Genomic DNA, 17,567 nt, shown 5'->3' with positions numbered 1-17,567 from the left:
CGAGTTTAATCTCCTGTGTCAAGACAGTGAAGCACATTTGATAAGTACATGCACTAATTAAAGCCAATTATATTAGGTGTTAAAACGTTGAAAGTACGGTTACTTGCCCCACCCATTCCCCCCCATCCCTTCGTGCTACAGTTGCGGTTTAAATGCAGTATGCCTAAGCGCTGGTTTTGTGGTAGACGGACAAGGAGGAATTAAGTTAGCCGTGCCATCTGAATGTTCACTGACCATCTGTCTTCACTGCAGGAAGGCTTCAAACCCAACTGTACTCATCTGGAACGTTGTTTCTCTGCAGCTATTACAATTCATGCAATAAAAACAGTACAATTAAACCGCGTGTTGAGACAAGTTCTTGCTTTGCCTTCGAGTCGTGTTCTGACTTTCTGCTCGAGTGTTAGTGGTTCAATGTAAAATCCAAAAAATGCAATGTGACCTGATATGAAAAGTAGCAATACAGAAAAAATAAACCGTGTGTGCGTGAGAGAGGGTTGGGAGGCGCGTGAGAGAGATGGAGGAGGAGGGGCATTGTCACTTGGATCAGCGCGCGGCGGGGACATGTACACGCGCTCCCGTAGCCTTTACCTACCGGTCATCTATGTAGATGTTCCCGCGGGACATAACTTACATCTTGCAGGTAAGCCACTACAACTTCTTCGTTTAATAGAAAACAATGGCTCCTAGTGAAAGCTTGCAACCTGAAAGCCATGTGGCAGTTACCACTCCACTTAAGGGAAAGGTTAATTGTTGCTTCGCTAAAACAAAAACAGTTGAAAGACAGATTTCTTAGCCCAAAAAGTTTTCACTTCTGTCAAGAGATTTCAATTTGGGTCGAAGGTTATCCTAAGGTGTTAATGTTTTCAGAGTTTGGAGTTAAAAATGTCGACATTTTTTTTCTGGGTTTTCGTGCCGCGTTTTCACCTGGCTGCTCTTTTCATCCATAGGCTTGATTTTGAGTTTGGTACATTTCGGGTTACTTGAGCTAGCCAACGAAGCTTCTTCCTTTTGGCTCACTTGAATAGAGCTGACCGTTATTTAACTTGGTTGCTTTCACACCTGGGCAGTTACGTTTGGTCCGTTTTAACCGAACCCTGGAGCGTTTCCTCCGATAGTCCGGTTCGTTTGGAGTGCTGTGAAAGCTCATTCAAACTCTGGTGCCGACCAAATAACCAAAACTCTAGTCCGCTTGAAAACGAGGGTCTCGGTTCGCTTCCAAGTGCACTACAGAATCAAGCATGTGAATTGAAGAAAATCTGTATATGTTCCTTGCCAAAAAAAGTGAACCGAAAGCAGTGCAATTACTTGCCTGCAATTTAAACCAAACATATGATTTTAAGGGATGGTAACTTTTAAATCCATACCATATTATGACCATAAATCGCTCGTCGTCTGTGTGACAACACATCTTAATCCCTCTCTCATCATAGCCCGCTTTCTCCTTCACTCTCGGTCTTGTCAGCTGCACGTTTGGCTTCTTCTGACGTAGCCTGGTGCTATCTCACCGTGCATTTGACGAGGAGTTGTTCGTTAAGTGTTATCGATATTGTCGCTAGATAAGTGCCTCAGCCATGGTGTTCCACTGACTGCTCATGGCTGAGCAGTCAGTGGAACACCATAGGCAGGTATCCAAAATGAGCTGAAATCAGTCAGTGCATTTGTTATTTCCCTTCTTCTAATGATCCTGTCCTGGTTTTTCAGTAACCTGTGTAACTTTAGGCTATATCACGAATGTATCACAAATACGTCTGATTATTAAAAGATATATTATAGATATAGAATATATGTGTGAAACAATGCTGGTGTTCAGTGTATCATCCACATTGGTTTTCTGAGATTTTCTCAAATTCTGATCATTTCTTTCTGGGCACTGCAGTGAAATCTATATATATATATATATAAAGTCTTACCAGTCAATTTGTGTTGTCTTTTGTCAGTAACTTGGTGTTCTTCCAACTAAGCCTGGCCCCAAAATACCATCAGGACAGGAAATGTTTTTTTTTAATTTTTTTTAATTTTTTTACAAGTATGCAAAGCACCCAATATCTTGAAAGAGTTTATCTCTTCATTTCTCTTCCTGGAACACTATGCTCATTGGCTCAGCAGGACTAGCGCCCCAGTCTGTGTCTGTAGCTAACTTGTTTTTACAGTCTATGGTCTGTACCCTCTCATTTCAGTCACAAAGGGATGTTGGTCTCTTGTAAAAACTACCACACAAAACAAGAAACATTTTTTGAACAATAGAAATGACATAGAATAGGCCTATTAAGGACTGTTTTACTGCAGCTGGTACGTCACTGCTCTTTTCTTCAGTCATTTCTTCACATCCAGCTTTAATGTTAAACAAGTGGAGTTAAAGCAGTCATACACAGTATGACATTAGTGTGTCATTCCCCCAATAAAACACGGTTGAATCGAATTTTGTTAAGAGTTCACAGCACTGAATACTTACCCGGTATAACCCAGAGACCTCATTGTCATCAGATTTCATTGGAACTACTGTCTATTGAAGAAACAGTCCCGAATTGGTTGATTTACTGTTTATTTATTCTGGTACATCACAGTGGATGTTGAGAGCCATAGCTTTATGTCTAGCTCAAAGGTACATTTACATTATGGACTTGTTTACATGCTTTAATGTTCAAAAAACCCTTTTTCTCATACTGTCTGTCTGAATGTACCTGCACTCACCCCTCTGTTTGAATCTGTTTTAGTGCCTGTCTCTTTAAGCCCCCCCTCTGCTCCGATTGGCTTGCAAGATAATTATGGTGCACCTTTTGTAAAGGTAGTTCTCAAGCTGTGGATGGAGATGCTTCGATGGGTGGGGCTGCATATTCTATGAGCCATAGAAAGTGTAGCAAAATCAGAATTGCTCATTGAATCCCACGTTTTCTGATCTAGGCAGCCCACTAGAAACTGACTGGGTTGTCTTATTTAGTTGAAAGGCACTCCAGATACCCAAATGTATCATTTCCTGAACAAGTTGTAAAGTGGCCTTTTCCTGATCTCATCATGTAGTTTAAACATGGGATGAAAGGAAGTGTTGAGGTTTCTCTTAGTGGCAACAAGAGATTGTGTAGCTGTACAGTACAAATGTCTTTAAACATCATATGGCAATGTAGATTTGCTGATTAAAGCTGGTTGCTCTACCTAAATAGCTATTGTTGTTTGCACTGTAAACTAAATACCTTGTTTCATATTTGCAAAGAATAGAAGAATGAAAAATGTGCAAACCCTGGGCTTAGATGCTCAATGTTTCCTGCCACTTTAATGCAGCGCACATAGATACATTTAGCCTCATGAATGTGTCCATAGTGTCACCATCTGTGTGCGTGCGTGCGTGCGTGCGTGCGTTCATCATTTGGATGATTACATCACTAATCCCTTTTTGTCAGTTCTGCCCTAGTAAATGGAGATAGCTTATGTGGTCACCAGTAGCCGAGTTTCTGTGACGAGGACAGAGCTTCATCACTTTCATTATCTAGCCAGCAGCAAATATTAAAGTCAAATGCACTTAAATAATGATTATAACTGGTTTGCTACAAAAGGAAAAAAAGAAAACAAATGCATAAGGTTAAAAATCAAGTGAGAGAGCAAACAGGGCATTGACTTTGAGGTATGGAGCTCATTTGTTTGGTTATAATAAGACAGCAGAGCGGCCCTACATTAGGCTGGGATTACATTCTTGGTCATGGATCAGTGGATAGAAAGTTTCTCATCTAGATTGTGACATATACTGTACATTGGCATTTGCCATCGGTGTGCAATTATCCATTGTGATGCTGCGATGTATCTCATTCTGAAATTATGGGAAGCTAGTTGTGATTGTGCATGTTATTAGATTAATTTACCAGTTTGATGGATCTGGACAGGGACCGTCTGTTGAGTGTTGTGCAGCATAGAGGCACGTGCGCGCACACACACACACAAAAAAAAAAAAACATGGAACAGATCTGTACTGTTTAGAGTGACGCAGGAGTCTGCTATCCTCATCGTTTGTTTTGTGACCAATCTCTTAATAACCAGTGGTAGAGTTGTTTTGTGTTTCTTTTTCCTCTGTCATGCAGCCTCAGCTGACATTGTAGAAAGCGTAAAGCAGCGGTTCTCAAAGTGAGGTTTTAAAACTTTCAACGGTCTGTCAGTAAGGGTTGTCCAAAATGGAGCATCTATTATTTTTTAGAGAATCCTTAATTTTTCAGATTACATGCTGCCTGCGCTGTTATGTTACATCCATAGTAAAAACGGTGATGGATTTGGTGTCCCCTGGGACAAAATTAATTGGATAATTTAGGCTTTTGTGGACTAAACTGCATTGATTTAGGCATCATTATCATCAGTCTGTATCCTTTGGTGCATCCTTATCTGACCAGACTTTGGCCATGGTTCCTGGCTGGCAGGTGCCTTTCTTTATCGAACCCCCCCCAGTGAGTTTGTTTAGTTTGACTCCTCCCTAGTTTTGTTACAGTTTTACAAAACAAACCAATTAGTGGTCAAATTTGTTATATTTGTACATCATCACTGGTGCTAAAGAGCATGCTGCTGAGTTGTGTAGCACTTGCATACACAAATCTGCAAACGCATGCATACAGTACATAGTTTTGGTCTGTGCTTGACAATGACAGTGGCCTTGACAGGAAATGTGGGGAACCTCCACAGGAAATATATGTATGTGACTTCTTCTTGCAGGTTTTCATTTATTTTTTTTTAGAAGTAGGGTTGACACAGTCTGTCAGGCACGCACACACACACACTCACACACTCTTCTTGTACTGCTTTCAGTGTCTTCTGTGCTCTGCAGCTAACTATCTGCTAGGGCTGCGCGATATGAGGAAAATTTGCGACAAGCGATAACGTTGCTGAATATTGCGATAATGATATTACTTGCGATAAATAAACAAATATTAGAGGGAACTCAGTTCTGCCTTTCTGCTGCTTTCAGGATTCTGCTTAAGTACAACAATTTGCTTGTTGAATTTAAAATGAATGAAAAGGAAACACTTTCCAACATTCGTTTATTAAACAAATTTAACTGAATTGAATATAAAAGGCACCACTCAAAAAAGTGAGAGTTCCATTTTGAAGTGTAGTTTTCTACTGCTATTTTCTTTCAGCTGACACAAAAAAAATCTCTGAGTGTCTTTCGCGATATGTATATTGCCAAAAGACAAGACAAAAAAAAAAACGATATATTGTGCGGCTCTGTCTGTACTATCTGCTCTGTTCTGTTCCCCACCCACCTCCCAAACAGCATTATTTTCTAAAAACTACTTTGTGACAGATGATCACGAACGTATACTTCAGAGGGTTGGGGAAGGATGTGTGCCAGAATAAACCTACTAAACCTCTCTACTGCTGAAAACTCTGTCTCAGTAGAGAAATGCCATCCAGCTCTGTCTTCTCTGAGCACACTCAAGAGAGGCAGAATTGCTCCCATAATAGGCATTTTCTGTTGTCATTAGACATTATGATGTTTTCCAAATGCCTCTAGCCTCTCATAAAGCTGATTATTTCACCCATTTCTCCGCGCTCTCTCCCGTCGTCTCTCATCTTTCATTCTCACTTTCTCTCATCCACTTTCGAGCAGGCTCTCTGCTCTCTCTCCTCCTCAGGCTTGAAATGAGAGCGGTTCCTTTTGGTGGACAGTGTGCTAATCCCTGAACACTCGCTGGGGACTAATCAGACTCATTAATTCAGACTCTGGTGCCTCCACCCAGAGATCAGCACTAATCCTTCCCCAGCACAGCCTTTGCCATGCATGTTAGAAATGCTCTTTCTCTTTTCCTGTGCTGCTTTTTCAATGCAAATTAAAAGAGACATCAAACTTAACAGAAAAGAATGATGTCGCCTGTACGAAGTCATTTTGCTATGCCGTGGACACGGGTCCACGTTTAGCTTTAAACATCCCCTCAGAATTATTTCTGACACAACGTAGCCTATTTATAATGCACTTGTGACAACGCATGCCACGTCAAAGGTTTAAACATGGCAAGAATGTAAATACAGGAATGAAAACAGAGCAAAAACATTGGTCATCATATCATCGGTCAGTGATTCATTTCCACCAAAAAGTCTGGATTGTTTTTACACTGCCTTAGCTTGTTTGATCTATTTAAAGGGAGCCTAACCTCATGTCATTACCTACTGGTCTCAGCGTGTGAGGCTAGGGTGTAGGGTGGAGATGACCTTTACTTGGGTGATGTCGCTCTCCATCACTCACTCCCAGGATTTCCCTCATTGTGCTGTGAAATCGTAGGAAGCTTCCCCCACTGTAGAAAAATAAGGAATACCAGCAGGACGTTAGTTAGGAGTGGGTTCTCTAAAGTCACTCAAAGTTCAAAGGTTCCTGTCATTGACGTCATTCAATCTGCGGGAGACTCAATCTCACTGTTTTAACTGTTTTGTGTAAAGGAATTAGGAGAACCATGTTTGGTACCAGTTCCTAAAACACCCTTTTCTATCCCATGTGTTTTCATGCATGCCCTGGGTGTGCACGCCTGCCATCATAAAAATGCCACTGTTTCCGCTTGCTGCATTGTGCGTGATGCACACGACTGCGCTTTGCAGGCACATATAGGATGGGGCAAAGCCATCCAGTGATTTAAAATAATTCTGTGACAGACAGGTAACTAATGTAAAGTTTTTGGGCTCTGTTTGGTTTTTGTCAAAATACATGCTGTTGTGTTCTGTGAGCTGTAGCGGATCAATAGCTTTCTACAGACACATGATACTAGGCCTGCACGATTCGGGGAAAAATATGAATCACAATAATATTAATTCTTTTTTAGGTTAGAATTGATATCCCGATTCTCTGCCACGATTTTTTTCTCATGAAGTGTAATGTTTATTGCACACATGAACCATGACAAAACAAATTGGCAGTACCAAACATAGATTATTTATTTTGGCACCTATAGCACATTGCGCATCCCCACAAGCCTGTAAACATAGAGGCTCCAATGAATAAAGATATAAAGTATATACTGGCCATTTAAGTACAGTAGGCTACCAGAAATAGTGACATATAACACATTGAAGTAAATATGGCCCTGATCCAGGCTCTATCTGAACTCCTTGATTGGTGCTGAGACAAGGCACATTGTATTTCATTGCTGTGGAACTTCGTACTAATATGCATATGACAATAAACATGAAATAAACATGAACTTGAACTTGGACATGTCTTTACATAATTAAATGTCAAATGCTTTTAATAAATGAATTGAAGGAGAAAAAAAAATTGAAGTCATTTAAAAATTAAATCGCGAACAGGGGTGAATCGAGATCGCGATTTTATAACGATTCATTGTGCAGGCCTACATGATACAGAAGAGCCAGCCTGCTGGAAACAAAGCCATGTATACTTTTTAAGAGCTGCAAAGATTAATCTATTAGTAGTCAACTATTAAATTAACTGGCAACTATTTTGATAATCAGTTTAAGTCAATGTTTATGACATTCAGCTCCTTTCTTCACTACTCTATGACAGTGTACTGAATATCTTTGAGTTGTGGACAAAACAAGACATTTGAGAACGTCTTCTTGGGCTTTGGAAAGCACTGATCACATTTTCCAACATTTTGTATATGTGTATATATATATATATATATATATATATATATATATATATATAAATATTAGGGCTGTCAATCGATTAAAAAATGTAATCTAATTACATACTCTGTGATTAATCAAAATTAATCGCATACATACTTAACGGTGCCTGAACCGATACTTTTTAAGAAAGTAAAAAAAGAAAAGAAAAAAAGGGTACTAAACAACAGTTGGTGACATTAAAGAACGGCTTGTTTATTGCTAAGGCCATATGGTCAAAATGAAATGATTTAATAATAATGAATAACAATAACTAATTTCAGTAGTAATTTGCTGTTGAACCATCAGATGGGAAAAGGACATTTACAATAACTTCAAATGCACCACGAGGCTGTAGCTTACCAGTTTCATTGAACGCACGTGTGTCTGTGTTGTTTCTCCGACGGCAGCTGCAGATTGTTACATACCGGTGTTGAATCCTCTACAGTAAAACACAGTCAAACTTTACACCGTTTAGCGTTAGCTGTCAGCATTGTAACCGTGTTTAATCCAGCTACTAGCTAGCGATAGGTTAGCTGCTGTTGAGTATAGTGTTAACTAGCGTCATGTGCAGCGGTGTTTGTGTTTCAGAGCATCAGAGAGAAGTGCAGACATATTAGTGGCACCAGATTTCGGTAGCCAGGGTTGGCAGGAAGGTTTTTACAAGTAAATGTTCCAATTAATGATCCAAGCAGCACATTCTCGTCTCCCTCCTTCATTTTACAGTCCAATGGTGGCTAGAACGGTCCGGGTCAAACGTCAATATGGAATGGATTAATCTGCGGTTTTTTTTAACGCGTTATTTTTTTCTCAGATTAATTAATCGAAATTAACGCGTTATTTTGACAGCCCAGATAGATAGATAGAGAGATAGATAGATATAGATATATATATATATATATATATATATATATCTCTATCTAACAGCTAATCGATTACATACATTTTTTTTTCTGTATGTGTGTGTGTGTGTGGGGGTGTTGAACGTCAAAAAGTACGGGCTACCGACCGTTACCTTGAAACCATCCAGCAAATAGACGGTACTGTAGGGTGATTTAACGTCACCGTTCATTTTACACACAGTTTAACAACAAAACAAAACGCTGAGGGAACATTACTAGCTACGTTTTTCATGTTTATTTTTAGCGGTATGCACCCCCACTAACCTGGAAAGCTGTTTTAAAACAGTAACGTTAATACAGCGTGTCGGAGGAATACAGCGTCCCCTGCAGCGGGGAGTCGGAGGCAGAGGGACCGTCACTGCAGCATTCACTAACGTTAGCTTCTTTTTCTTCTTATTTATTTATTTTTTTAAGGTTTATTTAGATGGGGACAAATACAAAAAAACATAGATAAACTTCAACAGTCATCTGATGTATGTATCATAGTGTTTTTAGCCGAAGCTAATTCTCGACACTTGTCCAAATAAAAAAGTTACAAATAAAAATACAGATTTACATTATTATTAAAAATACAATAAAGATGAAATAAAATAATAAAAGCTTCTTGTCTCATCTGGGGTCTGATAAACAGTAAATTCATCAACTTGTGTGTGAGTGCGGATTTCATGTTTGTCACTTTGCCTAAGATTGAGTGACAAGTAGTACTCGCCCTGTTGTTTATTTGGTTGCCATGACTTCGCAAGTGATGACGTCCTGTCACTGTTCCAGTTGCTCACTGGGAGAGAGAGCGGGTGACAGTTCGCTTGAGTTCAGTAGTGCACACGGCTCTGCAGAGTCGTGTAATTATGACTTTATGACTTTTCATAAACAGCTGAAGGAGCGAGTGTACATAGCGGGAACCCTGTTGTGCGTCTGCCCTATTTCTGATACTGTGGCGGCAGAAATTTTACCGTGGTGGGCCGCCGCGGTAATATCAACATAGAGGAAACACTGGATTCATTGAGAAAATAATCGACAGATTAATGGACAATAAAAATAATCGTTAGCTGCAGCTTAGTTTAGTTAGCTAAACGTTTCTGTGTCTTCCTGGGTCTTGCTCTGGCAATATTCCTTAAAGGGTAATTTCGGGTTTTTTTCAACCTGGACCCTATTTTTTCCCCATGCAGTTGTGTCGAAGACTGATGTGACCAAAACTCTTTGAAATTGGTCCAGTATTGAGCATGAGCTCAGTGACTGGACGGCACAAACCGAGCTGCAATGTAACCTTGATTGTTGTCCATTAAGATGCTACTGACAGGCTGAGTTTGTTATTAAAATTGTCTGACAACATTATCGATCTGACGAGGTGACTTTTTGTCAGAATACGGCGGTGTGGAGAGTGGAACGCGAGTCGGGCAAAAGGCGTTCTGGGAGTCTGTTGTTTCGGAGTATGGCTACAGAAATAATAGGCTCCTGTTATCTAAAAGATTGTCGGTGCCGTGGTGGCTCAATATTTAAATGATTTCGACAATGGAGAGAGAGAGAATTAAGCGATACTGATATCCCTACTTCAAATGAGAGATTAGACTATGGTAGCACTATCACACCGTGTGTGTGTATACATACCTTGGATATTAATTATGTATTGTATTTACAGCCTATATTCTACTGACACCATCTGACCTCTAATTTTCAGTAATACTTTTTCAAGACTGCTAATGTATCTTGCTCGGGAAAGCACTTGAGGGGCCATAAAAGGTCATGCCCTCTTTTACTTCTGCTGTGTGAAGAGGATCAGTGCCACTGAAATGGGATGCTTTTGGAGTGCCATTAGAGAAATGCCTCTTCACCCTATTGTCTGTTAAATTGTTACATTTCATGAGCATCTTTACCGCCCACAGCCCCTTTGTGAAAATACTAATTACCATTTATCTTTCCCAGTTTGGTGAGAACATGTATTTCAATCTAAGCACACAATCATATTGAACCATTCATTTATAACCAAAGATACAATCAATCATACATTCAGACCCCTAAATCTTGCATAATATGCCCATAATGCACTGGGTTGAGATAAAGTGTTGGACGCACAACGCTTTGAGCCACATGGATACATATGAGATAACCTTGTCTGGCTTACTTTTAGATTGAATGCTGTGTCAATGTTAAAATACCCTGCAGCAAGTATTAGCCGATGCATGCCTTTTGTGAATGTTCGTTTAAGTGTGGATGTTGCAGATGTGTGGGTGTCTTGCTCGCTCTCGTTTTTTCCCCCATTTCAATTTCAGTGTTTTTTTGTGCTTGCTGTGGTTCAAGGACATTATGTAATGCTTATGAGAGCTTCCCATCTGGAGAAGTGCCATTGAGACAGAGTTTGCAGAACTCACTTTGGAACTAAAAAAAACTGCTTACCTGTGAAAGACATTAGGAACTGAGGACACTAAATGAAAAGAGGAATTTGCAGTACGGCAGGTAAACCGCTCTCAGGTTTAAGATTTTTTGATGGATTTTTGGTGAGTGTCAATTTTTGAAGATATATTAATAATACTAAGTAATTATTTAGTTGGTACACAGAGGTCAGCACTTGGTGGATGCTGTTTTTTGACCGGTATTGTACGAGTATGTGCATTCACTCTTTCAGAAATGTGTAGTGTTTGCATGTCACAGGGAGGCACTTTGCTGCTTCAACAAGCCACTCACTGTGCTCTGCTGGTTAATGAGTGAAAAGCACAGATTGGCTCGCTAATAGATGACCTATCAAATGAATACTTAGTGGAGACCCTAAGATAAAAGGGGGATATGCAACTAGATTGAGGCTGGATGGCAGTCCCAACAATGTACATCTGGTGAGCTAGACCAAACTGGAGAAACGACGAGATTCAGGAACTTCTGTCGGTAAGGGTCAACGTCGAAATCGGCAGACAAATTCAAGGAACGGCAAGAGACTTAGTTGTTTAGGACCAAATTACGAACCGGCAAAGTGACTGTGCCATTCATCATTCATGGGCTACTGGATTTACCAACGACTTACTGACATCACCTAGCCTATACACCATTGATGGATCACTGGTTAACCTGTTGAACCATTTATACTGCATCCACAATATGGAAAAAAAAAATCACGAATCTAGCACAGTATCATCCTGGTTGATGAGAATTTGGTACTGTGGTAGGGGTGATAGTAGATCAAACAATGTCAGGACTAGGGCTGGGCATTATATAGATATGAAATCGATATTGTGATATGAGACTAGATTAGATTAGATTTTGGATATCGTAATATCGTAATATGGCAAAAGTGTTGTCTTTTCCTGGTTTTAAAGGCTGCATTACAGTAAAGTGATGTCATTTTCTGAACTCACCAGACTGTTCTAGCTGTTCTATTATTTGCCCTTTCCCCACTTAGACATTATGTCCACATTACTGATGATTATTTATCTGAAATCTAAGTGTAAAGATATTTTGTTGAAGCACCAATTGTCAACCCTGGAATATCGCAACAATATCGATATCGAGGTATTTGGTCAAGAATATCGTGATATCTGATTTTCTCCCTATCGCCCAGCCGTAGTCATGTCATGATGTTATTTATTAGGAGCACTGTAGCCCCCAACTAAAACAATTTAGGGTCACAGGCAGAAAATGTTAGGGGCGCACACCTTAAATCGACCTGCAATGCGATTTTTCACATTTCCATTTTACTGATAATGCTTTGGGGATAAATACAGAAACTACAATGTGCGGTTTTATTTTAGTTCACAGTCACATTTTAATTGAATGGTTGGGTGCGGTCTGGCGCCCTGTATAGTCCTCTTTTTTTGTAGAATTAGCATTGAAGTGTAGAGAAATAACAATGGTGTGAGTGACATTCACAAGTAGAATTGTATTTGTATGTTTAATGGTAATCATTTCATTTAATAAAATTCTAACAAAATAATTCACTTTTTCCACAATTTTGCCGAGGCACCCTTTTGACCTTGCTATGGCAACGACTGCCTTTTAAAAGATCTGGTTTCCGTTCCAACACACAGACACACACACACACACACACACACACACACACACACACACACACACACACACACACACACACTGCATCCTTTGTGAGGCTGTCACAGGGGCTACTGCTATCACCATTTGGATGCAGTGGTCCAGTGGAGAGACCCAAAGCTTTAGGCTCAGATGTCCCATAGTTAAAAGGATATTATTTCATTAATAAATGATGGTTAGCTAGTCAATCCTGTATATGTTATCCTGTCTTCCAGTTAATACAAGAATTATACAATAACAATTTTGCTCAGCAGAAATGGTTTGTGTTTTGTATTGAGGCTACATCCCTTCATTTGTCAATATAATAGAAGAGGATTACAGTTTCACAGCTTTTAAGGGACACACTCCTTTTTATAAGGGCGTAAACCATGGGCCCTTTATTCAATTATAAATATTTGGTTCTTATCTGCATCTGTGCTTATCTATCCTACCTACAGTAGATCACTGTTTGCCCTGACAGCTTAAAGTCAGTGGTTGCTTTCATAACAGCATCCATCTGTGACTAATTGTGCAGTGGCAGCAGGTTCCCTTTTTATGAAGCTGTCCTTGCTGAGTTGTTAGGGAAATGAGTCACAGTCACTAAGGAAGTGATATGGTGTGCGGTCGACTGTATGTCACAGGGTGGCCTTCACAAAAGAGAGCTCTCGAAGCATTGAAAACTTGTGAGCTTGTTTTGAGTTCTGTAGAAATGCATTCCTAATGTGGAGAAATGACGACAGAAACAGAAAGGAAAGTAGAAAGGTGAAGAGTGCAAAAAGAGTGGGAGGTGTAAAATTGCATTCACTATTCTGAAACTTCCTGTCTTGAAACATGGTGCAATCTGCTATAGATTAATTGACAGTCAGACACATACACCTTTGCGCTTAGACATGCTACATTTTACAATATAAGGTTTTTTAGGGGACATTTATCCCAAACTCATCAAAAATCAGCTACTCTGCACAGTGTAGCAAATGTAATTTAGTTCAATCATTTCTAACAGCTCTGCTGTGCTGACAGTATAGCCTATTGAACAAAAAGCTCTCGGTGTTCCTCTTTCAGATGAAGCCTATGTGATGCAAGAAAGTGTGTGTGTGTGTGTCTCAATACAAGGTAGGCAGTGATGATTTGGAAGGTTATGAACAATGATGTTGGTGGTTTAAGTGAATTAGGAAAACCCAGTGTCTAGGGTTGGGCGATGTCCCCTAAATTGGCAGTTGACGATGCTCACAGTAAAACATGGCGATGGACGATGATATCGTCGTCGGGGTGGGGGGTTTCACTTAGCGAACTACGGTGCAGTAAAGTCAATCAGATGTCCGTGATCTGCGTACAGTGGGATGTTTGCCTTCAACAGAGCGACAGTAATAACCTAATATACCATCATTACTGAGATTAAACTACATTCCCGGTTATGTTTGCACTGAATAACGCATTCAATGAACAGAAATCTAACTCTTGCAGCGCACATGAACAGATGCGCAATATTAGCGCACACATAAAATAGCACCCTCGTGAAATGGCCGTCCCATACCTACAGGACATCAGACTTACTTATTGATGCACGCACACAGTAGTGTCGACAAACTTAGTCCAATGAGGGGAGAAAGGAAAGTGTGATAGCGTTCCACGTTAACGCTTTTTTCTCTCTCGCTCGAGAACGCTGTGTCCAACGTTACTAGCAGGTAGAGCAGATAAGAGGGGAAAAAAGTAGCTTCCACCTAAGGGGCCCATCTTGCATCCTGCGCAGCACAGTCTAAAGCCCGACGCAAGTGTCTTTGCTAGTTTAAGACCGACGCACTTGTCAATTTCCCGTCCAGTGCCCGCGACTAGGATTAGTGTGTGCCTGACAGGGGTGGGGCGGGCGTGGCATCACGCTCTCCATCGTGATGGCGGCCAGCCATCACGATGGACGATGATATCGCCCATCGGCACAACCCTACCAGTGTCTCCCAAGCTGACTGTGTAGGATACCCAAAGCTGCGTCCTTAAACAGTTTCAAGTAAAGTCTTTGGTAAAAGGCAGGTAGACAGCGATCACTTGAAAACCAGTCTGTCCAAAAGCTTGCAAATGCCTTTTCCTTGGATTTCTCGGTTGCTGAATTTGAGTAATATAGTTCTATTGGGGGTGGTTGTACTTGACATCGGTGAGTAAAGGGTGATATTCTATATTTTTCTTATCAACAATCCAAATGAAAAGTATTAGCCTAAGTATTGTCTGTATCCATAGCCGCCTGTAGCTTATTCCTCTCTGTCATAGACCTCCAGTGTTGTCCAAAAACAAGTTAACATATCCATGATGACATGCTTGCACTGGGTGACATTTTCCTTCATTACAATGAACATGCACACTGTAGTTTATTTTGACTCAATGCACTGTTCAGGCACTGCAGAGGTAGTTTTACTCACTGTACTCACGTTCCAAAACTCTGCCACTAAAATAGTCCCCAACTAACTAACTGCTGCTGTACTACAGTGCCAGGCTGTTTTAGGAAATTATTAAGCCTTTTTTTGAAAGAAAACTATTTGTGACCTGTTATTTCACATTTATGTTTTCAGTAGGAACAAATGAGAGCAAAGTGGTTTTAGTATTTTCATGAGATTTGTTGACAATAACAAAAGTACAGGACTAAGAATCTGCATCTTGACACCTAAAAAGAACTGAAATGTAATGTGATGCCCTGTCAAAGGCAGGCTTTAGTTTCAGTGAGCATTGTTTTAAGGGAGTGTTATCTCTCCGTTCACAAGCTATGAAAACTAACATTTGCTAGCTCTTTTTGGAGTGAAAAAAAAGTATACATTGCCTCTGTTGGATATACCGACAAAGTCGTGCTCTTTAGTTCTGGTCGTGGTCATACTCTCAACACATAGGATGACTTCTTCACACCTGGATGACTTTGTCTATATGCAGCACAAAGCGAGAGCACATATTTGGTAGGGGCTGCAGGGGCTGCATCTCAAGCCAGTTTCTTTGAGAAATCAAGTGGGAGTAACCTCGCCTTTACCAAACTTAGCCAAAAACTCTTCTTCCCACTCAGCCGCAGAAACCCCAGGAAGGGTGCTGCTGCTTGCAGACATTCCTAACTGTGTGGCTCTTCAACAGTGATGCTTTCCTGCACATTCCTTGGCTCGCAGTGGCAAAACATAGGGGGGTGGTTTTGACAAAACGTGCAACTCTAGCCGTGCCCCATACTGTAAGGCTGCCACAGACAAGGCCTCCATTTAGAGTCACGAAGAGTAGGGTGCCATTGACTGCCATGAGGTGGAGTAAAGAGGCTCAACTTAGTTAAGCCAAGTTGGTTGGTCAGTTGTATGAAAAGGCAGTACAGGAACATAAATAGTAAGAGTGCTAATGAAGACACTCAGTAAAGTGACACAAGGATGCTATTATTTAAATCCTTTGGCTCCATCCACTCCAGTCATCCATAGCTCCCAGGAGGCATTTGAGGTAATGAGATCCTTCTGTGCTTTTTCTGCGTCACTCCCACCGTCTGACCTCTCTGCTGCTGCACAGCTGTAATTGAAGGCTTAGGAGAATGTGCCGTTCCAACGCTTCTAGCACAATGCAGTCAGCATTTCTTTTCCCTGTTAGACACGTTATTTTTCTAAGCACAGCTATTCACGCAAGTCGCCACATTTGCACGAGGGAGCCATTCGATCAACTTTGTTGTAAGGCAGTTGGGTTTTTAAATGTTAAGTTCAAGTAAAAATTAAAACTGTTAATAATATTTTACTAGGGCTGGACGATTAATTGAAAATGTATCGACATCGAAATTCTGAAGCCGTTACTGACGTATTTATCCCATGACGATAATTTTGATGATTTATTTCTCTTGATAGACCTACTTTCTCCTTAAAAACATTCTACCGCGTGTGCAGGGTCCGAAATTAACACTCGCCAGTCGCCAAATGCGGAGGCGGGCCGACACACAAACAGTGGCGCAGACACCAGCCACGACCTTGTGTTTACTGATAGCTAGCGTTTAACTCGGGCTAACTAATTAGCTAGTAAGTGGCGATTTTTGGCAGCCAGCCTTCCAAAAGAAAGCACAATAAAATTGAATAACCGATCATTAACCGTTGACCGACGAGCAGGAAACGGAGTCTCAGTTCACCCATCCGGGAGGCTCTGACACACTTTCCGGACTCCGTGTCCGCGAACAGCTGTAGGCTTGTACCGGTGTTGATGTTTTGTGCATTGTTGGACACATGCAGCCACTTTCCTGACACAAGTCCACAGCGGCCCGCGCGGCGTGTATGTTCGAGCCTGTCTCCAGTGCCTCAACCTGCAGGTTGTCAGCTGTGTGTCTGCCTGATATACTCTCGGACGGCCGATCTAACTCGTCGGTCCTCCTCAATATACTTTCATGTGTCACGTAGCTCTCCACAAGCAGAAAAAAGAGGAGCTTAAAAAGCAACTTGCTGGTTCAAAGTTAGGACTAACAAGTTAATTAGCAGTTAAGAAATAGATTGTATAGCCTATTTACATTTTGATCATGCAAAAGACGTTTTTTAAAACTTTATAAAAAAAGAAATAGCATTGTCCGTCGTCTAATCACAAGTAAATTTAATTATCGTTTTATCGTTATCGAGGTAAAATGTGCAGTTAATCCTGATTTTGATTTTAGGTCATATTGTGCAGCCCTATATTTTACTTACCTCTATGGAGAAATAACTATAACCATTTGACCTATCCTAACTACAATCATCCAGCACACGTAGCTCAGTGCCCGTGGACCAGCTCCTGTTCCGATGCTTGTGCCTTGATCAGGGGCATCGATAGGGGTATTCATAATATCTAATTCCTAACGTGCCTGTCTTTTGGCATGGGAGGTAACCCAAGTTTTATACTGATTGCCTCTGAACAACGCTGCTGGGGCACTTAGGGTTGGTCGTTTTTTGAGGGATGGGAGATTGTCACCGAACGTCTTGTCACCTCACCCCTCTTGTAATAGCACTGTTGGCTGCCACCAAGACCTGTGCCTGAACCGTGTTGGTTTGGCTCTGGCGGGATGCTGTAGTGTATGTAAGTGTGCATGAGGGTGTGTGGACAGGTTGTGTTTGACAA

At 40.9% G+C, this 17,567-nt stretch overlaps 1 protein-coding gene across 3 annotated transcripts in view; it reads left to right on the top strand.

Moving 5' to 3' along the window:
- The first annotated feature begins 527 nt into the window (after nt 1-527).
- The window catches only part of adcy7 (adenylate cyclase 7), a 76,833-nt gene continuing 59,793 nt past the window's right edge, over nt 528-17,567 (top strand). For 2 of the 3 annotated variants that reach the window (XM_078253069.1, XM_078253060.1), the window contains exon 1: nt 530-640. Coding sequence is in view for 1 of the 3 variants with exons in the window: in XM_078253078.1 (XP_078109204.1) it covers nt 608-640 (33 nt within the window). In the remaining 2 variants the exon portion in view is untranslated. Of the gene's footprint in view, nt 641-17,567 lie in introns of all 3 variants that reach the window. The other variant, XM_078253078.1, reaches the window with a different exon arrangement.

This window comes from Sander vitreus, chromosome 1, assembly GCF_031162955.1.
Source record: "Sander vitreus isolate 19-12246 chromosome 1, sanVit1, whole genome shotgun sequence".
In the NCBI taxonomy this organism is placed as follows: domain Eukaryota; kingdom Metazoa; phylum Chordata; class Actinopteri; order Perciformes; family Percidae; genus Sander; species Sander vitreus.
Note: the sequence above shows the minus strand (reverse complement) of the source record. Positions and strands in the feature narration are given on the sequence as shown.